The sequence below is a fragment of the Lacerta agilis genome, chromosome 6 (assembly GCF_009819535.1).
Source record: "Lacerta agilis isolate rLacAgi1 chromosome 6, rLacAgi1.pri, whole genome shotgun sequence".
NCBI classification, from domain to species: Eukaryota; Metazoa; Chordata; class Lepidosauria; order Squamata; family Lacertidae; genus Lacerta; species Lacerta agilis.
The window spans coordinates 29,668,079-29,692,978 of NC_046317.1; the positions used below are offsets into that span (position 1 = coordinate 29,668,079).

Genomic DNA, 24,900 nt, shown 5'->3' on the forward strand with positions numbered 1-24,900 from the left:
TCCTTTTAAAAGGAGCAGGCACACAACAAACAGCAGTAGCAAATGTGAACAATGTTGGTTAATTTGCTTTATTCAGGGCTTCTGCCTGCAGAGTGGCACTGAAAGTACTGAGCATCAGGATTCAGAGGCCAAGCTATCGCCACAACATTGCTTACTTCTTTGGTCTTCACAGTGGTAAGAGACATTTGGTTTCCCCCCCAGATAGTATTAATTCCTCCCAGAATAATAGTGATTGCTTTAAAAAAATTAAAAGATGAACCTGCTTTTCAAGAATAAAAGCCGTTTGCTTCAAGAACCAGAAAGAAATCAGCCATGTCTTGTCATGTGACTAGCTCAGAAAGCACAAGGAAAGACCTGGGAAGGAAAGTATGCATTCTAGGGCAGGAGGTGACGTCTGCAAAAACAAAATGTTCTCTCGTTTCTAAACTAGAACCTAGAACCATTTTGACTCATATTTTAAGGAAGGGGGGATGTTACATTTGCTTTTTATGCCACAAACCTATGTTATACAGTGGTACCTCGGTTTTCGAACGTCTCCATCGACGAATGTTTCAGTTTCCGAACACTATAAACCCAGAAGTAAATGCTTCGGTTTTTGAACGCGTCTCGGAAGTCGAACATGAAACACGACATCTATATTGAGTTTTCCATATTGAGTTTTCAGTTTTGAGTTTTCAGTTTTCAAACATTTCAGAATGGATTATATTCGAAAGCCGAGGTACCACTGTAATTTTTTTTACTTCATCCTTCTATTAATAATGTAATACCAATGATACATTTACTGGTTGTTTGGAGGGGGAATAAGATAACACATCTTGTGTATTCTAGGCCAAATGTCATGTTATTTTCAGGCAAAGTTAAAGTTTTACATTATATGATTTAAGTGGATCCATTCTTAAAGAACCATGAAAATCCTAGAGATTTTCTGCATATCCCTGGGAAAACATTTTTAAACAACAACAAACAAAACTCAATACATAACTTAATAAAAATAATATAGGCTTGTTCAATAGTTGTGTAACTTATTAGTACACTTGAAAAGCTAATGACAAATATTTCATGAAAATTTCAGAAAATGCAAAGTTAGATTTTTGCACAGTGCCTTAGGTTACTGCTGTGCCTCATGACTTTTACATGACCATGAAATCAGTTTCATAATAAAAATAAGTACCATGAACATGACTAGGATATACAGATCTGATGCTTCACAGATATATGTAGGGAGCTCTTGAAGAGATAAAATAATTTCAAGGTATATGAAATTTTCTTCCCTCCAAAGCATCTTTATTGTCATATACTATTTTTAAAGTTAAAGGAATGAGATTTATCTCCTTAGTCCTTGCTCAGTTTTTTTCACACACTATAAATTTAAGCAGAATAACTTGCAAATACTTAAAGATCCAATAGTGTGCGCGCTTAAAGTGGCATAAACTGCTGGTAACTGTTGGTAACCATATTCGGATATTAGCTAAATTGATATCATAGCATGAAAAAATCTCTTAGAAATTACTATTATTCTATTATAAGTATCTCCAGAGCAGGAGTAGCCAATGTAGTACCCTCCAGATGCCACTGGACCACAACTCCCATCAGTCACATATAACATACTGAAAATGGTAAGAAACCAAAAGACATTTGCCGCCTTTGCTAACAGTTTCAGAGAGGTGGCATGGTGTCCTGTTAAAGACAGATGGTAAGATACAGATTGCTGCGCCAAATTACTTTTAGGAAGCTTAACACGTCTAGCAATAAATGTTGAAACGCCAAATCAAATGGCACTCCTTGTTCAGTAACAGTTAATTATCAAGTAAGCTCCAGTGAGGGTGAAATGCTACATAAAATATATTCTTTCCCTTTCATCGCGTCCCAGTGCTGTTTTGTGACAGCCTACATATAGAACAAGTATGAATGGCTTGCAGAATGGCTTGCATTTCACCTTTGCATTCAAGTCAGCATTGCTGAGAAGGGGATATATTGAAACTCCCTGCTTGATGTCATGCAGTCATATAGAGGAGGGAAATAAATCACACACAAAAAAGTCACAGTAGACATTATAAGAGAAGGGTGGAGAGCACTAGGCATGGGTCTACCATTTTGACAGCCCTATGTCTGTCATAACATCTTTCTTGTGTGTCTATTCACACTACAAAAATAGTCACTTTTCTGTGTTTCTTTAGGTGAGGCATAGGCAACATAGCTTCCTCCAGATATTGTTGGCCAATGAGGTGTGGACATTGCAGGGGGTGGAACTAGATGACCCTTGGGATCTCTTCCAACTCTACGATCTACAATTCTAAGATTCCACAAAACATCTAGAATCTGCCTATTGACTTAAACCAGGGATGGGGATATTTCCCAGCCATGATAACAACATTAAAAAAAAACTGAAAATAACAGAGAATCGGTGACGTTCCATATGCAAAGGAAGTGCTCTTGGGTGGAGCTGTAACTCTCTCCTCCAACATGTTCTATAAAGTCTCGCTCTCTCTCCCCCTTCCAGAAGAACTGGTCAAATGTAGAGAGAGTGCCAAGCCCAAACCACTGAGACACAGTAGCCTCTTTTTGTTATGCAACTGGTCTTGTACATGGAGTTTCTTCGCTTTTTCATAAGATGCTGTTTTCACATTAAACAATTAGGGAATTAAATTTGTATTATTATGCAGTTTGAAGAACTGACCGGGCTTATTGCTTGTTGTTTTATCTCCCTTTTCAGAACGACTTATGGCTGGTTTGAGAGCTGAGGTTATCTCCATAGGTGAACAAGGAAATATCCTCCCATTTTTGACCATGTTCAAAACCAGGGCAAACATCCTTGGCGTCTCCTCTGATCTCATAGAGGTAACAGAGGCTGTCCATTATAAATTGCATTAGGCCTGTACTGTTAGATCTTGAATTTATTTTCTTACAAAATTCATTTGAGTGTGGTTTGTTTCTATAGCATGAGCATTCCATACATTAAGCTCTGATTAGAAGGGGGCAGATCATCCTTGCATGGTATCTCCACCCCCATTGTTCTGCCCGGACACTGAGGTCCAGCTCCGAAGGCCTTCTGGTGGTTCCCTCACTGCGAGAAGTGAGGTTACAGGGAACCAGGCAGAGGGCCTTCTTGGTAGTGACGCCTGCCCTGTGGAACGTCCTCCCATCAGATATCAAGGCAATATGCAACTATTTTACTTTTAAAAGACATCTGAGGCCAGCCCTGTTTAGGGAAGTTTTTAATGTTTAATGCTGTGTTGTGTTTTTAATAATCGGTTAGGAGCCACCCAGAGGGGCTGGGGAAACCCAGTCAGATGGGTGTGGTATAAATAAATAAATAATAATAATAATAATAATAATTAATTAACAAATTACAACTTTTGCCTATAATGGTTTAAGTTAACTCATGCTCAACCAGCCTTCATAAATGTATTAAATGCAAGTGACTGAAACATAGATCTTAATTATTTAAAATATTCTGAAACTGCCCTGATTTATGTAAAGCATAGAAAGCCCTTTTAACTGTTTCATACACCCCCTTTCAACACAGGTTGGCATTAAGAGTAAAGGACTAGCTCACCTCTTTCAAAGGGCATATACAGAAGGAAGGCTCCATGACTTGGTAAGTGGGCGGCATAATAAACCTCGTAATGCGTTGTTCCTACAAATGCTATGTCTGTTTAAGGCCCAAAATTGTTTGGGCGCATACCTGCCGTACCAGCATGCCCAGTCCATAAAATTTGATAGAGGGGCTCTTCTCTGTGTCCCATTGGTACCCATCACCAAGCAAGGCATGGCTGGTTGGGATGTGCTACATGCTTGGGATGTGCTTGCCTTTTCTGGATCTATTTATTGATTCATTTATTGGATTTATACACCACCCTTCATCGAAATATCTGAGGGCAGTTCACATTATAAAAATAGAAGATAAAAGCACAAATAAAGAGTTAAAACAGAAACAAAGCAGTAATCCCCCCTCCCATTTTAAAGCCTGCAGGATGTTAATCAGCCAAAGGCCTGGTTGAATTTCCACCTAGATGGTGAAATTCCCTAACTCAGGGTGTGTGTTGGGGCCCTTCTCTCATTCCTTTTCACAGCCTAGCTTATCTATTTATTTCATTCAAGAAGACAGTTGACCTGCCAGAATGAGGATTCTTTCGCAGCTGATTCCCCCTGCCCCCAATCATTTTGGTTTCACCTTCTATTTAATTCTGTTGTTGGTGGTTGTTTAATTGCCATTAGATTTCCCCATTGTTTTGTTGAGTTTTAAGACACCCTGAACATTGCAAACGCATGTGTTGCAAAAAACGGATACACCATCATTTCTTAAAATAATAAACAAACAAAACAATAAATATTTCAGTAAGTTTCTACTTCTTATCACACAGCCCTTGGAGCAGAAAAAAGGAGGACATGACCCAACTTTTGGAGGACTATATCTCAAATTAGCACGCCAAGAAATCGTGCATGTGGAGCTCACTCCTGAAGTCATCCAGGATGCATTGCAGGTGCCTTTTTTGACATGCATATTGTTTAGATATAAATTGTATTTTCTTCTTCTTCTTTAGGCTCTTGAGCATGATTGCTTTCAGGATTCGATTGGGTGCAATTATAATTTTTCAGCATTGGTTACTACTGCACTGGCAACCTCTTTTTTCCTATGAAAGGAACAGTGACATGAAGCACGTGATATTCTTGTTCTCTTTGTTTAATCAGCACAAACTTTCTTTGCAGGCATTCCATGGCAAAATGCCTCTCCCCTGGATTAAAGATTCTGTAGATGGCCTTAAAAATCACCCAAATTTGCAGTGGCAGAACAATTTAGTATCTGCAGAAATCTACGGTGTTGTGCCTACATGCACTGGACTTCCACTTCAAATAAGCTTGGTTCATTTTACTCACACATCAGTCAATGGAAATGGTAAGGCAATAGAAATTTATCATCTATCAAGCACAGTGACTAACTAGGGTAGTATAAACATATATACTGTGCACCTATTTAAAAAATACTGTGAAAATGCTTTTTTAAAAAAAAAAACTACACACATACGTTTTGAAAAATACATTAAATTTGCTATAGCTCACTTTCGCCATCTAGAGTCACTTTTGTATATTGCACTTTACAACACACTTAAAACATTTCATTTGCAGCTGTATAGCTGACTCCCAGTGTGGTGTAGTGGTTAACAGCGGTAGACTCGTAATCTGGGGAACCGGGTTCGCATCTCTGCTCCTCCACATGCAGCTGCTGGGTGACCTTGGGCTAGTCACACTTCTTTGAAGTCTCTCAGCCCCACTCACCTCACAGAGTGTTTGTTGTGGGGGAAGAAGGGGAAGGAGAACATTAGCCGCTTTGAGACTCCTTAGGGTAGTGATAAAGCGGGATATGAAATCCAAACTCTTCTGTTCTTCTTCTTCTTCTCCCTAGGACTCCTGGTCTTAGGTTTTACCATGAGAATGGTAGGACCTCATTAAAGTGGTACAGGAAAAATATATAAGGACAAAAAATGTAACGTGAGGTATTCCTAAGACTGTGTTCCTGATCACATTTAGTTGGAAATGACTGAGTTTCAAATATATTTAGGATAAAAGATGCTGGGGTGGGGATTAAATAAGCATTCCAGGGTTTCAGTTCCCCCCATTATTAACTGTGAGACAAATTGCTCAGGGCAAATTTATCCCTTTATCAAAATAATATCAAAGTAGTAACAAAATAATTGCATTTTTATATATCACATTTTGCATAATAATTATTTTATAGCATACATTTGTTTTATTTGCTTTCTTTTAAACAGTTCAGTTATCCATGAGTCCTGAGCCGACATCACATTTGTTTTTGCCTGACTTGCTTAACATCGATATGAAACTGAAAACCAGATTGTCTGTCAGGTAAATAGAATCAATGATACATAAAATGACAAGATGCAATTCAAGTGGTGCAAATGTGCCCTCGGTATTCGTTAACTCTTGAACGTATAGTTGCCATAACGTCACCATAATGGGTTGGTTTGTTTGTTTTTCATTTTTAGCATGGACAAAGATATGTTCGTGACGATGGGAATCGTTGTCCCTGAATTCCAGGCTATAATACAAGAGAATGCCAAAATGGTCACCAATATCCCTGTGAACGTTGATGTCTCTATGAACATTAAGGAAAGGAGCTTCAAACTTGAACTTCCACCATGCAGAGAGGAAACTGAACTCATGTCTTTCAGGTAGGGCTAGATTAGCCGCCATCTTCATATAAAGCGAAAATTGGTAAAACACCCCTTCCCCCCCCTTCTCCCGAAATACATTTTATAATTAGTACTTGATCTCTGGAGTTAATTATTTTGTATTATCTAGTGCAGTGGACTTATTTTAAAGTTAAACACTCCAATCAAATTTATAGAGGTGTCAAGTTGAGATTGACAAAGTTGAAAGAGAGTGCTTTAAATTAAAAATCAGCTTTAAATGCTTGAAGATCATGAAATATGTTTAAAATGTTTGACATAAGCTTTTTCATAGATAATTAGATTGCACAGAATAATCCTATAATTGGATTTTTGAAACCGTATTGTAAGGTTTATATACTATACAATTTCCCCCCTCATCTATAAGGACATTATTGACTGTTACTCTAACATGTAAATATACTGGGGCTTTCTTTTCCAGTCAATACAATGGTGTTGCGAGGTAAATCAATACCGGTATCTGTTGTCTGTTTATCTGGGTGACAAACTTCCCATTAGAATTCATAATGGCCTTTGGCATTTAAAATTAATTTAAAAACCACGAAAATCTGAGTACTAGTAAAGTTAAAGCGAATGGCATTAAACTGTGTAAACAGAAAGTATTTCAAAACCTTACCAGGCAATGTATTTTTGCATTATTTGGTGAACCAACAAATGAATAAACTTAAAATTACAGTTTTCTACATAACATCAAGAGGAAGAACGAGCATATAGAACTTGTGGAAAACCTAAATCTGATTAAAGCAGAAATATTGGAAAGCTGCCAGAGAATGCACTGTCCAAAATATAGCATTGTATGGATGCATTAAGTCTGGGAGAATCATTTAGAAGACTGGCCCCTTTAGCCTTGATTACTCAGTAGTTAATTAAGAAGCGATGCCAGTATCCTAACATAGGGAATGAGTGGAAGTTTAGTATCACATCATTTGGTCACTCTGATCTGATGGTGGGAGTAGCCATTGCTTTTTTAAAAAATGGGCTTTAAGATGTTCTCATGGTGTTTGATCTATGATTGCTCTTCTCAGTCAAGAACCTCATATGCTGATGTTGCAGTCATTGAACAGTGACCAGATACTTATGAGTAAGGAGCCTTCTGCCCAGTCTCATGATTTGTTGTGGCTCCCTGTACTCACCAGGGACCCGTTTGGAACCTTTAGGAAGTTCCTTGTAACTTTCCTCCACCCATTCTTATTAAAGTGCTAAAGCTGGATCAGGCAGCTGATTTCTGCAGAAAACAATATGTGAAACCTGTGTTGCCACTAAATTTACTGGTTCTCTCTTATATTCAGTGGGGAAGAACTGATCATTAAGTTCAGTGGCAAATGTAGTCTATTGGGTTTTTTAAAAAAATAACAGTACTGAGAGAAAGATTAGGGTGGGGGAGTGATGACATCTATCTCTGCCTGGAGACGCAAACCGTAGTTTGGTGACGGTTTAAAATATTAAATGTGAATCAAGTGAAAGCCACTTCCTTTTAATCTATTCTGCCCAGATGAGCCATCTTAAAATGCAAGTTGATTTGTAATTTCTTTCATCCCCTCAGCTTGTCTGAGAGAATATTTTTGTCCCTTTTTTAATAATAATTTTTTTAAAAAAAATCCTGAAGGTTCTAGCTAAGCTTGGTGTGGGGTGCAGCTGTCATGCCCTTTATCCAAAACAGAGAACTTGAACAGAAAACAAAGCCTGTGGGTAATAAGGTGTCATTTATTTATTTTGACTTGACTGAAGTGCTCCATGTGAAGCACAACTTGCATGTTCTCTGCAGTACCCTCAGCACTGCAGGCATCGACAAGAGGAAAAGAGAGAAAGATAAAAGGAATGCAAATTCGCCTTTCAAATAAAGTAGATTAGATGTTCTTAGGCTTCCCTCACAGAGGGTGAAGCCCATTACTCTCAACATGGGAACACCGACCACCTCTCAGCTCACAGCCAGGCAGGTCACTTCCATCCATCCGTGTTCACAAAACAACCCCCAGGTGACAATATCAGTTGCTTCCATGAAATACTAACAATGGAATGTGTGTGTGTGTGTGTGTTCAATGCATTTTGAAGCCATGTAGTTAGAAATGTAATGCCTACATCATAAATATGATTGGACTACCAGCAGTTTAGAGATAAGAGTTTGTTTAAAATGCTGTTGAGTACATATACAGTGGTACCTCGGGTTACATACGCTTCAGGTTACATACTCCACTAACCCAGAAATAACGCTTCAGGTTAAGAACTTTGCTTCAGGATAAGAACAGAAATCGTGCTCTGGCAGCGCAGCAGCAGCAGGAGGCCCCATTAGCTAAAGTGGTGCTTCAGGTTAAGAACAGTTTCAGGTTAAAAATGGACCTCCGGAATGAATTAAGTTCTTAACCCGAGGTACCACTGTACTGCTAGTGTTTTACAGCACAGGATGCAATCTTCATGCCCACTTCCCTTGGAATCAAACTCACTGAATTTAGTAAGACTTGCTTCTGAGTTAATATGTACACAATCTGTGGGATGTGGAAAAGCAGTAGTTGGAAGCAAATTGCTCCTGTCAGGTGACTGACTCAAAGGAATAATATTGTAATATCGCTTGATCACATTCATAGCAATAAAAAGGTAAAGGTACCCCTGACCGTTAGGTCCAGTCGCAGACGACTCTGGGGTTGCGGTGCTCATCTCGCTTTACTGGCCAAGGGAGCTGGCATTTGTCCGCAGACAGCTTCCGGGTCATGTGGCCAGCATGACTAAGCTGCTTCTGGTGAACCAGAGCAGCACACAGAAACACCGTTTACCTTCCTGCCGGAGCAATACCTATTTATCTACTTGCACTTCGTGCTTTCAAACTGCTAGGTGGGCAGGAGCAGGGACCAAGCAACGGGAGCTCAACCCATCGCGGGGATTCGAACCACCAACCTTCTGATCGGCAAACCTAGGCTCTGTGGTTTAGACCACAGCACCACCTGCATCCCCTATTCATAGCAATAGTTTTGCTTATTTTATGTGACTAATAAGCCAGTGAGTTAGGCAAAGCTAATCCAGTGAACATTACAGCTTCAGACTGAAGGCTCAACCTACCCACCACGGTAAAATATCCTAGCTATATTTCTATGCACCAGAAATATCAGCAACGTAATCTTTTTGCTATTGAGATTTGTGGCTTTAACTGATTGATAGATTAAGATTTCCTCCCTTGAATGGTTTTCTTTGTTCTTTACTTTGTCTACTGTTCTAAATGACACTACAGCTTGGGGGGCAGGACGGAACATGCCCCACAACTCCTTTCACCATGCTTGCTCACTGCACACAAGTAACCCATGGCAAGGGCTACATTTTTAACAGAGATCCTATGACACAGGAAATGCCTTTGTGTCTAACTATGTCAATGGCTTGTGCATTGTTTGTTTGTTTGTTTTGTTTTTAACTTCAGTAGAAAATTAGGAGCAGTGAGCATGAAATACTGCCTTTATGTTGAAGTCTGAAAATGGCCACCCAAAATAGATGACACTAGCTTGATGTTGTTTTAAAATATGACTAGCCACGGCTGCCTAGTCATTTTTGCCTAGTCAAAATTGTATCTAGGCATTTGGAGTTGCCTAGGAACAATTCATAGAGCAATTTGCAAGGAACTCCATGTGTGATCAAGTCCATACTACAAGGCACAACCCAGATCTTTTTTAACGTATTTGTGCTTCTAACGCAGCATTTTTCCCTCTGTTTTCCGGCAGTGCATTGACATCTGTTATCACTCGCAACCTTGAAGAGGCACCTGTTACCAAGTCAAATCCACTTTTTGTCCCTCAAACTGTGTCTAAAATAATAAGAGGCTCCTTTGAATCAGCAGAACAACAGAATGAAAGAAAGGTAACCCATATTAGATTTTTGTGTGCACTTTTTTTCTTGAGAAATGTTACTTTTACATAGAAAAGAAGTTGTGTGAGCTATTTTTAATGTATCGTCCCCCCAATAAAACATTTATAGTTCAGTCCGATACACATATACTGAGAAGTAAGTCACATTGTGGTCAATGAGACCTACTCCCCCGGAAGTGTAAAAACTGGCCTACTGGTACAAATATAAATTTAGCAGTCATAAGAGCACTATAGCTACAATAAAGGATTTGTTGTTGTTGTTGTTGTTGTTGTTCAGTCGTGTCTGACTCTTCGTGACCCCATGGACCAGAGCACGCCAGGCACGCCTATCTTTCACTGCCTCCCGCAGTTTGGCCAAACTCATGCTAGTCACTTCGAGAACACTGTCCAACCATCTCATCCTCTGTCGTCCCCTTCTCCTTGTGCCCTCCATCTTTCCCAACATCAGGGTCTTTTCTAGGGAGTCTTCTCTTTTCATGAGGTAGCCAAAGTACTGGAGCCTCAACTTCAGGATCTGTCCCTCCAGTGAGCACTCAGGGCTGATTTCTTTAAGGGTGGATAAGTTTGATCTTTTTGCAGTCCATGGGACTCTCAAGAGTCTCCTCCAGCACCATAATTCAAAAGCATCAATTCTTCAGCGATCAGTCTTCTTTATGGTCCAGCTCTCACTTCCATACATTACTACTGGAAAAAACCATACCTTTAATTATACGGACCTTTGTCTCTGCTTTTTAAGATGCTATCTAGGTTTGTCATTGCTTTCCTCCCAAGAAGCAGGCGTCTTCTAATTTCATGACTGCTGTCACCATCTGCAGTGATCATGGAGCCCAAGAAAGTAAAGTCTCTCACTGCCTCCATTTCTTCCCCTTCTATTTGCCAGGAGGTGATGGGACCAGTGGCCATGATCTTAGTTTTTTATGTTGAGCTTCAGACCATATTTTGCGATCTCCTCTTTCACCCTTATTAAAAGGTTCTTTAATTCCTCCTCACTTTCTGCCATCAAGGTTGTGTCATCAGCATATCTGAGGTTGTTGATATTTCTTCCAACAATCTTAATTCCGGCTTGGGATTCATCCAGTCCAGCCTTTCGCATGATAAATAAAGGATTTATTTGTTATTAATTAAAGACAAATTCCCATTACAATCAGAATTTTAATTATGTATTTTATTTCGGGATTCTGGGGGGATTTAAAACTGGGGTGTAATAGACAGAGAACAGGTATCTTATTGTGTCAATGAAGAACATAATTGCAGTTCTCAATGTCAAGTAAAAAGTAGTGGCCTTGATCTAAATAAACTTAGCTATGAATAAATCCTACTGTGCATGACAGCTCTGGGATGTAGTTTTAATGGTGTAGTGGATGTAACTTCCACTCTTGAAGCAGGATGTAAATTGATGCAACTAAGGATGTTAAGTCCTGAAAGGCTGAGCACAAAACCCTAATGTAAAATTAGAGCAGACCTATTGAAATCAGTGGACTTACATTACTTGCCACTGGAAATCATCCTGTATTTCCCCCCTATTAAATACGAGGGCTTCCCTTAACCATTGATCGAGATGCTGTGTTTTATATAAGCAGTGTTCCAACTGAATTACTGATCTTTACCAAAATAATAATGATGATGATGAGGCAGAAGTCTGAGATTGCAACCTCTCATTCTGGAATATGTTCATCATCCATCCAGGACCAAATTTCCGCAGAAAGTGGACAGTCACAACGTCACATGCCTGCCCCTCGACACACTGAGTGTGTTGAAGCATGCACATTTGGATGTAAGGCTTGCGTTGAATGGTCAAACATTTATGCTGGGTGCTCCATAGATGACTCTCTGTACAACTTGGCTGGTGAACATACTTTAAGAGTAACACTCAAGCAAGGTAACTCTTCTTTATTTTCTATGATGTTTGTTGGGGTGGTTTTGCTTTTACAAAATGCAGAGGGGTTCAGGGAAAACAACAGGAGCAATATTTCCCTGGACAATTGGCAGTCCTTCTGGATAGTGTTGTTGTGTCATATGGGACTGGTGGGGGGGGAGCAGCTCACAAAAGGCTGTTGTCATGCTGTCGTCAAATGACACTGTGAGCCAGAGCCTCCAGTGTTGTCCATGTCTGAAATGTGAACTGGTGACAAAATAATCTGAGTTTTAAAGTTTTACTACCATAGTTCTCAAGCTGGTCTTTCTCTGGGCCTGCCAGTGAAGCCACAGATTATGCATGGTGGTCACATAGCACATTCATATGCCATACAAATCAATGGACCCAACTGGTGGCTGCATGTATCAAAAGCACCCATTGACTATGTTTCAGAAACTATGATTTATTGCATAGATAAACCATCCAGTAACACTAATACTAACTCTATAATTTCAGCTGATAGAAGAGCACCCATTGAGAAGTTACGATTGACTGTTCAAGGAGGCGCTCATTCTAGTTTACCAATGGTGCGTTTGACGAGAGATGAAGAAAGACATTTAAGAAGAATTCAGGTATTTCTGATAGCAATACATATCACCATGTGGGAGGGGCTACTACCCATATGTTTTATATTCTACAACTTGTTCTAGCTTTCGGAAAGTGTGTACTGTATTACATTTAAGGCGTTAAACTCAAGGGTGGGGAACCTTTGACCTTCCAGATGTTGCCAGAGTCCCATCAGTCTCAGCTAGCATGGCAAAGGGTGTTAAGATTTTAAGTCCAACATAGGGCTGCCATATGTCTGGAATTTCCTGTACATACCCAGGATGTGTTTGCAAAAAATAGCGTCCATACAGAATTTCCAGAAATCTGTTAAAATAAAAATTGCTCAAAAATAGCTCTTTTTACATTTCAGTTTTATTTTGCAAAAGCAAAGCTCAACAACTTTTGTGTCTGGATTTTCTCTTATTGAAGTATGGCAATCCTAGTCCAACAGCATCCAGTATCGTGAACCAAGGAAGCAATTAGTTGAAGACTGATCTTGACTGTATATGTAACCTATGTATTTGTGTAAAACATTTTCTTGTGCCCCGCAGAGGTCACTTTGGTGCTGCAATAATGTAAGAGGCAGCAGTTACAAGCTACCGGTCTTTGCAGCCACAGCAGGTGCAGTGATTCTTTGCCCCCAGAGGAGCACTCCATTGTCTCTTGAGACAGATGGGTGCCAACAATTCTGTGCAAATGAGAACCTGAAAATTAGCTTTCCCCCCTCTGGCCAAACAAGAAGTACCTTGTCTGCAAAATGTTCTTTTTCAAGCTTAGAAAACTTAATATGACCGTGTTTGTCTTTCTCCGGGTACTTCCCCCATTAGCCCATCAGCAGCTCCAGCGAAAGCTCTAGCGATAGCTCTGACAGTTCAAGCGATGATTGGGATGACCGCGATGAAGAAGAAATGATAGATATGAAGCAGCAAGAACGTTATCAGAAGCACCCCAGGAAGACTTCTTTGAAGAGCAGCAGCAGCAGCAGTGACAGCAGTAGCAGCAGCAGTGACAGCAGCAGCAGAAGCAGTGACAGCAGTAGCAGCAGCAGTGACAGCAGTAGCAGCAGCAGCGACAGCAGCAGCAGTAGCAGTGACAGCAGCAGCAGCAGTGACAGCAGCAGCAGCAGCAGCAGCAGTAGCAGTGACAGCAGTAGCAGCAGCAGTGACAGCAGTAGCAGCAGTGACAGTAGCAGCAGCAGCAGCAGCAGTGACAGCAGCAGCAGCAGCAGCAGTGACAGCAGTAGCAGCAGCAGTGACAGCAGTAGCAGCAGCAGTGACAGCAGCAGTGACAGTGGCAGCAACACAAAACATTCCAAGGGCCGCCCAAGCAAACAGCAGCATGTTAAGGACACTGGCAGCAGCAAGAGACCTTCAGTAAGTGCTTTCTATGAAACAACTGCCAAATTGTTCCTCCATTTACCAGAGTGCATTTGATTTACCTTTTCCCACTTCTTCTTCTTCTTCTTCTTCTTCTTCTTCTTCTCCTTCTTCTTGGAATTTAGAAGGACTTGCGAGGTCTGGAATTGGCTAACGCGAAATACATGGCACACCAGGCAAAGCAGCAGACAAAGCAGCAGGTAGTTTTGATATTATTGATTCTTAAAAATGGACTTCCTCTCCGAGAAAGATGGCAGAAATCCATGTTATGCGGGTCAACCTTCTTTGGGACAAACTCACCCAAATAATGAGACTTTTTCTGCACCATTTTAAACGGTGCCTAGGAATATAGCCTGCGTGAATTTGCAGCATCTGATGCTGCAAATAGAGTTGGCATCGTAACTCTTTAGAGTGGGTGTTCCAGAAGAAGCATCTGTGGCTACTGTCTGCAAAGAGCTTGCAAGCCATCCATGTGTCTGAAAAGCACTTGGGACTTTGGAGACTGGGGCAGGGGTGGGAATTCCACTGTGACAGGTCCTATGTATCACAGTGTCATCTTCTTCTCATTCTCTGTTTATCTCTCTTTACCTTTTTTACTATTACTGGGTGAAAATCAGCAAGCATCAAGCAGTTCATCATCAAGCAGTTCATCCTCATCCTCTGAACCCAGCAGCAGCTCTAGCAGCAGCTCCAGAAGCAGCAGAAGCAGCAGCAGAGACAGAAAGCAGAAAGGCGGAAAGGGCAGCAACTTCCAGGAGGTAAGTTTATAAAAGTGTGTTGGGGGGAGGTCATTGCTTCATTCCTTAGCTTGGGTCCAGGTTTCAGTCAGGTAATTAATTTACAGGAAGTGGCTAGAAGAGTTGTCAGTTTTTCTCCCTACCTTTATTTATTTCCTAAGTGTTTCTTTAAACTGCGATCTGAAGGCAGCCCTGTAACAGGAAGTTTAAAATGTTTGATATTGTCAGGGATTTGCCTTCTCCTCGCGGGGAGAGCCCGGGCAGAGGTCCTACTCGTGAGGAGAGCCATGGCGGGAGTACTCCTCGCAAGGAGAGAGGGGAAAGAGATCCTCCGAGGGGGGAGGATCGGGACAGGGAACTTCCTCGAGAGAAGGTCTTGCTTAGGTACAGGGATCCCCAGCCACTGCTGTCATCTGACTCCTCTCAAAGCCCGTCGCCAGAGCTCTCTCCCACGGAAGAAGAGGAGCAGATGGTCAGAGATGCAAGGGAGAGACCCAGCACTGCCAGCCAGACGCGATCGGAGGGAGAGTTGTAGCTTCCAGCACAGGCACAGCATAGGGGGGCTAGGAGATCAAGAAGACATTGTTTCAGGGTACCGAGGCTTTGGTGCTGGGCAGGAAACCAGAGAGGAGCACTTCCGGATTCTTCAAGTGACTGAGCAGTCATGTTTTTAGTTAGCTCTGCACTGTAAATAAGTATGCACAATAAAGTAGTCTTTAGAGTAAGAGGACTCTGTCGTTACTTGTGAGCAACCCCCTGGGGTATCCTGACAGATATTTTAGTCTGCTTTATATACAGTCGTACCTTGGTTTTCGAACAGCCTAGTTCTCGAACGTTTTGGCTCCCGAACGATCGAAACCCAGAAGTGACTGTTCCGATTTTTGGACGTTCTTTTTGAAGCCAAAAGTCCGACAGGGCTTCCGCGGCTTCTGATTGGCTGCAGGAGCTTCCTGAAGCCATTCAGAAGTCACTCTTTGGTTTTTGAACGTTTTGGAAGTCGAACAGACTTCTGGAACGGATTAGGTTCGACTTTCAACGACTGTATGCTGTAAACCGCCCAGAGTGGCTGGAGAAACCCAGCCAGATGGGCAGGATATAAATAATTAAAGTTGTTGTTGTTGTTATATATTAAATACAAGGGGAAAGCATTTTCAAAACAGCTACAATTCTTGTTCATGTGTCTCTCCCAGTCACAGTGGAGGCTAGAATCTGATTGCGATTAAGCAAATGAATATGTTTTCACTTGCCTTATGCTTTGTGTGACATCTGTAATATTGTTGCTGTTTTAATGCGGTATGTGTATAATCTTTATAAAATGTTTCAAGATTTCTCTTCTAATAATAAGTGGTATAAAAATAATACTGAATAAATTAAGAAAATATTACTCTTCCCCTTCTAGCTCTGGGTCACAATAGCAATAGCAGTTTCAGAAGTACAAATCAAATCAACAGGGAGAAAGCTGGGTGGCAGAGCATAAGGAGAGAAGGAAATGGAAGCAGAGTTCAGCTCCCCTCCCCACGCACCCTTTTTAGTGTTAAAAGTGGACCCATCCTTCCATTTTATAGATGAATGGGGCAGGCAAATAATTACACCTCTAGATATACATGTGATTTTGCTCTTAGGCAGCATGAAGTACATAGGGTGTCAACCACAGACTTCCTGCTACAGTTCCCAAAGTTTCCTGTAAAGAGATTTGATTGTTAAACCATGCTGGAAATTGTAGCTCAGTGAAGGGAATAGGGAACATCAGTGAAGGGAACATCTCTCAGCACCCTTAACAAAGTACAGTTCCCAATAGTCTTTGGGGAAAGCCAGGACTGTTCAAAGTGGTTTCACAGAGCTTGAAATTTATGGTGTGAATCTGACTCCAGCTGAAGGCAACTGATCACCATAGGCATTAAAATGGTGCCCTTTCGTTTTTCTGTCTTTCAGGACCATGGCAATTTGCTACGACCTTACGTTACTATTGTGGCTGAGGCAGTTAGGAGTGATAAGAAAGAACAGGGCTACAAATTTTCAATGTACATGAAGCATGACCTCTACAAAGTCCAGATGAAAATAATTGGAACTGAGCTTGCCAGAACCAGGTGGAGAGCATGTCTTGATAGTGTTGTGCAACCTTACACATTCCAGGTAAAAAACCAAAACCAAAACATTTTTTAAAATGTGTTTTCATTTATTTTGTGGTTTGTAAGACAATTTTCAGCAATGCTTCTCCAAAGCTACATGTGATAAAATATTGAAATACAATAAAACAAATCTTCACTAATAATAAACATTGAATAGATTAAGAACCGAGGCAGAGCAGTTCTTATTTTTAAAGATAATAAAAACAATTATCCCACACTAGCTAGGGGGCACAGATTATTACAGGCAGAAGATCTGCTTAAAGTTGAAAGTTCACTAAGCTTCAGAAATCAAAAAGCATCTCTTAGAATGCAGAGGGAGAAGTTGCCGCATCCTGGTGTAATAACTTGAAAAGAAAAGTGTCCCACACAAGCACAAACCATACCTATGCCAATCTCAACATGCAGGTTTGTGAGGGGTGAGATAGTTCTTTAAATATCCCTTACCAAGATCATTTAGGTTGGCCAACTGCTTGTTTATGAACTGCCAACTCATAGGAAAAATATAATGGTGGTCTACTATACAGTTACTAAAGCACTCATTGGATTCTATGATAATAAAACACAGAGCAAATGGCCAGTCCCAAATTCTCTCGTTGATAGAATAAAAATATTTTCAGCATATAAATCAGGGGCATCTCCCCCCAATGCGATGAAGATGTCATTGTGATAGTATCCAAATGGGTCATTGGCTTTTCATTCCCATGGTATTAAATAACTTGTTTTTATTTCCTACCTAAGAATGAACTGAGTTGGGGCAACAACTGCAAAGATTACAACATTCGAGTAAAGGCTTCCAGTGGGCTGGTTGCAGCACGGGACGCATTCCAAATTGAGTTGAAATGGACAAAGGTTCCACGCTACCTAGAGAGATGTGCTGCTTGGTATAACATCCACCTCATTTCTTATTAAACCTAATTGATGCACATATTGGGGGGGTTTTAATTTTTAAAAAAATCTGACTAAATCGTATTTTGATTTCATCAAGGGTTATGGATCTCATTCCTGGTATTGCATACATGAAATACTTCACAGCGGTTTATCAGAAGAACCCTTCACGTCAGATTCTGTTCAGAGTGGTTCAGTCCTCTCCATACACAACGGCTACAATCTTGAGAGTTCCCGAGGCATGTGTTTGTTATCTCTTTTATTAAATATGGGTTATTAAATAAGTGTAGTTTGTCTTCGGGGAAGCAACTGGGTGATCAGCAAGTATAGAGAAGGAGACTATTTTCAGGTTTGATTCAACCACATACAGTCAAATTCGGGTGGTACAGTTAAAGTGGATGATCTTGCACAGCAGGCCCCCTACTCCCTAAAAGTGATGTGAAAGTGCATTGGAAAGTGTGGAATAACAATTGCTTGATTCAGTGTCTTACACTGTATTGGCCTGAATATAAGCCACACCTTTAAAATTCAAGGGGCGGGGAGAGAGAGAGAGAGAAAGACAATACCCGAATATAAGCCGCTCCCTTAAAATTCCACAGGCACTCACACCTGTTCTGTTTTACCATATGTCTGTTTCAGCAGCGATATCATAAAAGCCCATTTTTCTAAGGTCGCAGATTTAAGCTGCACTTTAACTTTTCATGGTCGGAATTTGGGGGGGGGGGGGGAGAAGAAGAAGAAGAAGAAGTGAGGGTTATATTCAGGCCAATACGGTAACTTGCCCCAAACAAATCAGAATGGTTGCTCAATCAACAGGCCCCTGGAAGCAACCTGTAGGTTGGATCCACATTTTGTTTGTGTCATTTCCACAAACAGAAGGGCTTTTTCTGTCTGAAGATTAAGTCAAAATCCAGGGAGGAAGGAGGCAGCCATTTTCTCCCTAGAGCTGTCTATATTACTTCTCATGCTACTCCCAACAGTCCCCAACCTGTGGAGGAGATTTTGAGGAGACACAGGGAACTTTAAGGGGAAGAAAGAATTGACGAAGGTAACCGCCCCCTCCACTTCCTCTAGTGAGAGTGGAACTTGTGAGCTTAAATCGGGATGTATCCCTATGGGTTTAGAAAATTTGAAAAAAAGAAAGAAATATATGCTTTAGTTTATGTAGTTAAATGATAAATCAAAACACAAGCTTTGTCTACTGCCACATTGGTCCTTATACATTCATTCTTTGTTTTCTAGCAAACCTTTTACAGAGATGGCCTCTGTTTTCCATTTTCTTTACCCGCTTTCGAAACTCCATCTTATCAATCTCCAGCAAAAAGGCCATTTGATTTATTTGAATTAATGTCATGGGCACCCAAAGGAGGTGAAGGTAAATTAATATTTTACTTTGAAGTAAAATTCAAGTCTTTGAATTTAATGCATTGCCTGTTCTTAGCTTACAACAGGACCATTTTGCAAGCATAATGTTTCTAACTTTAAGCCTTCTGTTTAGCAATTATATATTGTAAATGGATTTAGTGACTTTATATGGATTTACCGGCTCATTTGATATATATATTTAATAATTGTTATAAATTATGATGTTCTTCTTCTGTTTTGTAACCCACCTTGCAACCTTAAATACATTGAAATTAATAAATAGATAAATAATTGACAGCACAGTCCTATGAACATAAATTCAGACATAAGTCCCAATAAGTGCTATAAGACATATGTATGCCCAGGAAGTGTATATAAATTACAACCACATTATCATCTATCAAACTGCTAGAAGGAGTTTTCTTGCTTGCTTATGGTCACAAAAAGGTCACTTATCCGTGATCAGGGTGGGCAGCAGTTGTGGCCAGTCAAGTCTGGCTGCTGGTTTTGGCCTCGGGCAGCTGTAAGGAGTAATGGGATTGCCTGCCACAACTTTAAATTAAACTGGTCAATAGAGGCTGATGGGGCAGGTGGGGCCTAGGCAACGGAACAGAGTGAGCAAGTCTTCTCTGTGGTTCACCACTGCTCTAGTTAAGCCATCTGTGCTTGGACTTGGCAGCACAGTCAGCAGAAGATAATTCCTTAGTGTAGCTTCTGAAGAGTGGGTTGAGTCTGAGCATTACTCCACCCTCAGGCAGATGCAATACCTCAGGGTGCCCGGTAAAGGGGGCTGAATGGAAGTTTCTGTCCTAAAGCCTTAGAGAGTGGCTGGGCTATAGAACTTCCAATGGCAGCCTGACGGGGGCCAGCTTAGTTTACCTGCATCTTGAGGTGGCCTGTAACTCAAGTATGACCCTCTGGGAGGCTAGTGCAAGATGCACACCCAAAGCCTAAAGCCTAAGCCTACCTACATCTGTAATCAATAAAGCTGTGGCCAATATTCAGTCTCAGAACATAGTTGTGTAAGTTTGTTCCACCTGTTCTTCACTTCACCCTACCCCATCCCAGGGGCACACTGCGCATGGGTCCACAACTGGACAGCTCTACTGGCAGTCTTTTGTAAAAGTGGCAAGAAAATGTGCTTCCATACATCTGCCTAACCATTGCATATTTGCATATTTATGGCTATCTTATGTTCACTGCTGCATCTGACTTCTTTTTTTGGGGGGGTGTCATCTTACCAGCTGTATGTGAGGTGAACAACGAACAGATCATGACCTTCGATAACAAGGTATTCAATGTAACTACAACCAAACATGCCTGTGACCTTTTGGTAGTCCAAGACTGCAACAAAAATGAAAATTATGAACCACGGTTCCGTGTTTGGATATCAAAGGCCAGACCTGATAGTCCAGGAGAGGTTCACATCAATATCTCTTCAGAGTAAGTTTTAACAAATACACAGCTTTTTCATATAATATAATCACAAGGGGGGAAAATAAAGGTTTAACCTTTACTGTATTTCCATTTTCCCCATGTAATGGGAACTGCATTATAAATAATTGCAAACTGGGCCACAGGACCCAGACTGCAGAAATGTGCAGTTGGTTTTCTCAGATCTAAATGGAATCAGATCACATTTATCCCATGCCATGCTTCTGGTGCCTTGAGGGGTCTATAGCAACCAATATTGGGGGAAGAAATGCATTTGGTTTCAAATTTAATGTGAACCTACTTCCTTCCAAACCACAGCAAAGGCAGCATGAGGAGCCTCGGGGGGGGGGGGGACTGGTGCAGTTTTGCAGTGCACTCATAAATGCCAACTATGGCAGAAAGATGGGCTGCTTTACATTGATTGTTAATATCAGTTTTTTCACCTTCTAACAAAAAGCATTTTCCCCCAGACTCAGAAGTTATATCAGAATCTTACCTACCATGAATAAACTTTCTTTGTTATATAATGAGGATCGAGTCCTACTTGACAAAAAGGAGTTTGAGGATGAGAAAGGTACTGCATCTGATATTATGCTTTTCCTTAAATCACAACACAGTTCCATTCACCTGAGTTAACTTAAATCCAAGTACTCTGATTATTGATTACATATTGATAATCATTTAAAAAAAACACAACCTTGAATAACTTGGGACACACCCACCCCGCATAATAACGAAAGAACGTAAACATTGAAAATAAGTTAGTAAGCCTTGATCAGTAAAGGTGTGATGGGTTAGTTGAGTATCCTATCCTACCCACAAATTTGATTAAAATTTCTGTACATGGTAGTCAATACAAGCTGATGTCACAGAATCTTGTAGCGAAAATTGCTGTGTCTCTGGTCTCATTCTGTAGGCAAGACTCAAAAAGAAATGTAAAATGAATGAACGAAATGTGCACATTTCTGTGTACACTGCTGAAACATGCTCTTGCTCTTGAAATAACTGGTAAGCCATTTTCAACTATCCCATTTCTCCACAGCACACATTAAAATGTGTAAAAATGAGACCACTGTTGCTATTGAGGCACCACTGATAGGCCTAGTGAATGTGACGTACGATGGCGAAACACTGAGGGTAAGTCTGCCAGCCTGCTGCTTTTTGTGCTAGGATTTCTTGCTTCATTCTTTTAATGCACTGCATTGTAAGGATACAAACACAAGCTTCTACAGTAAATATCCATTATCCATGCAGATTACAGTCGCTTCCAACATGAGAGGTAAAACCTGCGGACTCTGCGGAAACAATGACGGTGAAATGAGTAATGAAGCCCAGATGCCCAATCAAGAACAGGCATCAACCACTACAGAGCTTTTGCGTTCCTGGACATTGACGGATAAGTGTGATAGAGGTCAGTTAAATTTGGAAACCTGAGCATCAATTAATAGCTTGGCTACACTGTCCATACAACTTCCCTAGGAAAAAAATGGCACAGCACCACATCACATCCCTCCCAGAGGCACTTGTAGCTGTGGATGGAATTCCCAGGCACTACTCATAGTGGCAGCAACACTTTCTAGCCACTTAAACTGGTTTTTATCTGGAATTGGGGCAGTCTTTTAAAGGCAGCCTTCAGAGCAGTCTGTAAAGTTGCAAGTAGCCTTCAGCAAATATTAGGGGATGAAATTTTCAGTGTGAATGGAACAGAATAGACCTTGCTTTGTCCACATGCATAAGTGCCAAGGCTACCTGTCCATGCCTAATTCCCGACTACACAAAGTTGGGAGGGGACGGTGACAATTGTCTTGTCATTGATCTGCTATGCATATCTCAGCTTGAAAGTTCAAGTCTCCCTACCTCCTACCATTACTAAGGCTGCAAATGTGTCTCTGTGAGCAGAATGCATGTCCGAAGCAGAGTGTCTTTTAAGACAGAGGTGGATTGCCATATACCCCCTTCAACTGGGATCACAGCTGTGCCTTTCATAAGGCAAAGCTGACTGCCACTGCAATGGAAGGAGGAAGGGAAAAGCGAGGCTTTGTACCATTAATGCAGACAGCTGATGCAATGTCACTCTCCTTACTGAGTGGCCCTGCCCAGGGTTTGCCTCCCTTCTTGTTCTTGAAGAGGCTGGTTAATTCAAAAATTTGTGTGCCTGTAGAAAATGCAACTTGAAAAAAGAGACATTGCATATACTTTTGTAAACCAAGAAATCATTAATAAAAAATATGTAAAAACAAAACAAAAAAAAAATGTATGTGTGACATTCAAATCCACCACACCATTGGGTTATCTGCCCCTTAGTATTTCACAGTTCAGAGCTGGAAGGAGTTGCTTGGTTGAATGAACTGATCTTTATCATGTTGCCCTAATAGGATAACCCACATGTCCCTGCAGAAGTTTTCTTCAACAAAAATAGCATTATTATTTGATAAAAGGTTTTTTCTTCTTCTTAGCACTTGCATCTTTCTTTGCTTCTTCCAGTTTGGATTTGCAACTGTGCCTATAAAACTGAAAGAATTACCAAATTTTACTCTGTTTGTAGATGTAGAGACAAAAATTAGAATTGTATACAGTACTGAAAACATTCCATACCCATTCCAACAAATTATTTGACTAGGTTGGTTTTGTTTTGTTGTTTTGTTTTGTTTTGTTTTGTTTTGTTTTGTTAATTCAAGGTGGGAATGTCCACACTGCTAAAAATATATTGCTTTGACTCTGTTGATTGATGGTGATTTTCTTTTTTTGACAGAAATGGAAGCAACGTCTGACTCAGATATTTTGGCAGATTAGCTCTGAGAAGACTCCGGACTGGGTGAACATTACCTTTCAATATCTCAAATTACTGAGTTATCTCAAGAACCACCTTGGAGATGCCAGTGCTTCATCAAATGATAAATATATTAATTAATGTAAATTGGAACTAAACTAAAATCAAAAACATTCTGCATTGTATGAAGTTCTAAATAAATAATACATTGTGCATTAAATAAATATGTGTGATCATTTTGTTCCTTTTCCACAAAGCAATTGGGCTGAAAATGTTTTAGAGAGAGAATCATTTATCATTGTCAAAACAAAATAAAAAATTAAAAAAATCCTTCCAGTAGCACCTTAGAGACCAACTAAGTTTGTTCTTGGTATGAGCTTTCGTGTGCATGCACACTTCTTCAGATACACTGAAACAGAAGTCAACAGACCTATATATATGTCGCCAGTCATATATAAGGGTCTGGTGACTTCTGTTTCAGTGTATCTGAAGAAGTGTGCATGCACACGAAAGCTCATACCAAGAACAAACTTAGTTGGTCTCTAAGGTGCTACTGGAAGGATTTTTTATTTTTTATTTTGTTTTGACTATGGCAGACCAACACGGCTACCTACCTGTAACTCATTTATCATTGGTTACTGTTCAGCTGTCACTAAAATAACCTCAACATCTTTCATAATAAAAACATGCTAACATAGTCTACTAGTTAACAGCTGACAAATTAACATGCCATACTGGCACAACACAGAATTTGGATTTCTTAAGGTTTATTTCTTTATTATTAAAGACATTTATATACCACTTAATTATTCACATTGCTAAGTGGTGTACATAAAAACAATCCACAGAAACGGGACAACAAAGCTTCAAAATTTATCCTAAAACCAAATATTACCTTCAAATGCCCGCTGGAACAAGGAAGTCCTAGCCATGCACCCAAAATTCAGCAAGTGGGAGGGAGTTTCACTAGCTTGGACCCAATACTCTGACTCCATGCCTTCTAGTACTTATGAGTTGTATGTCTGACCCATGGAGGAGTGCCAACAAAGACTCCTCAGAGATTTCAGTGATCAGACAGGTCCTTAAGATATCCTAGACCCAAGTTGTTAAGGGCCTTGTAAATTAGCAGAAGAACCTTGAACATAGCTTGGTAACATATGGGAAGCCAGTGAAAGCTTCTAAGGACCGGAGTTATGGGCTGGCAGTAGTCTGTTCCACACAACAGTCTAGCAACAGCATATTGCACCAGCTGGAGCTTCCAGACCAGACAAAAGAGTAGCCCCACACATTGCAGTCACCAAGTGTCAAAGTTACCAATACCTGAATCACCACAGCCAGCCTATTCCTGTCCAATAATGGCCATAGTTGGTAAAATGCACTCCTAGCGGCTGAGGCTACCTGAATGTCAACTGATAAAGATGGATCCAGGAGCAACCCCACCTGTTCTTTTAGTGGGATAATATATTTGGGCAGGGTGGAGAGGTGGCCAACTTCCCAGGCACTGGAACTACACCCTGATGGTTCCTCTGTCTTATTGGGATTCAAGCACAGTTAATCAGCCCTCATCTATTCCACAACTGCATCCACACAAGGTATCAGACTATGCTTAGCCTCACCTGACTCAGGTGTTATGGAGAAATGGAGCTGGTTACCATCAGCATACTGAACACACTTTGCCCTCAAACTCCT

The 24,900-nt window shown here is 40.6% G+C and overlaps 1 protein-coding gene across 1 annotated transcript in view; it reads left to right on the forward strand.

Annotated features, from left to right (window-relative positions):
• LOC117047878 (vitellogenin-1-like) overlaps window positions 1–23,234 on the forward strand; it is a 35,657-nt gene extending 12,423 nt beyond the window's left edge. The window contains exons 13-32 of the mRNA XM_033151106.1: window positions 77–174; window positions 2,714–2,838; window positions 3,527–3,598; window positions 4,711–4,897; window positions 5,772–5,865; window positions 6,006–6,191; window positions 9,911–10,046; window positions 11,741–11,933; window positions 12,426–12,541; window positions 13,343–13,516; window positions 14,509–14,649; window positions 16,561–16,761; window positions 17,496–17,638; window positions 17,743–17,881; window positions 18,885–19,017; window positions 20,252–20,450; window positions 20,912–21,015; window positions 21,484–21,578; window positions 21,696–21,852; window positions 23,194–23,234. Coding sequence (XP_033006997.1) covers window positions 77–174; window positions 2,714–2,838; window positions 3,527–3,598; window positions 4,711–4,897; window positions 5,772–5,865; window positions 6,006–6,191; window positions 9,911–10,046; window positions 11,741–11,933; window positions 12,426–12,541; window positions 13,343–13,516; window positions 14,509–14,649; window positions 16,561–16,761; window positions 17,496–17,638; window positions 17,743–17,881; window positions 18,885–19,017; window positions 20,252–20,450; window positions 20,912–21,015; window positions 21,484–21,578; window positions 21,696–21,852; window positions 23,194–23,234 — 2,734 coding nt within the window. The remainder of the gene's footprint in view (window positions 1–76; window positions 175–2,713; window positions 2,839–3,526; window positions 3,599–4,710; window positions 4,898–5,771; window positions 5,866–6,005; window positions 6,192–9,910; window positions 10,047–11,740; window positions 11,934–12,425; window positions 12,542–13,342; window positions 13,517–14,508; window positions 14,650–16,560; window positions 16,762–17,495; window positions 17,639–17,742; window positions 17,882–18,884; window positions 19,018–20,251; window positions 20,451–20,911; window positions 21,016–21,483; window positions 21,579–21,695; window positions 21,853–23,193) is intronic.
• The last annotated feature ends 1,666 nt before the right edge of the window (window positions 23,235–24,900 follow it).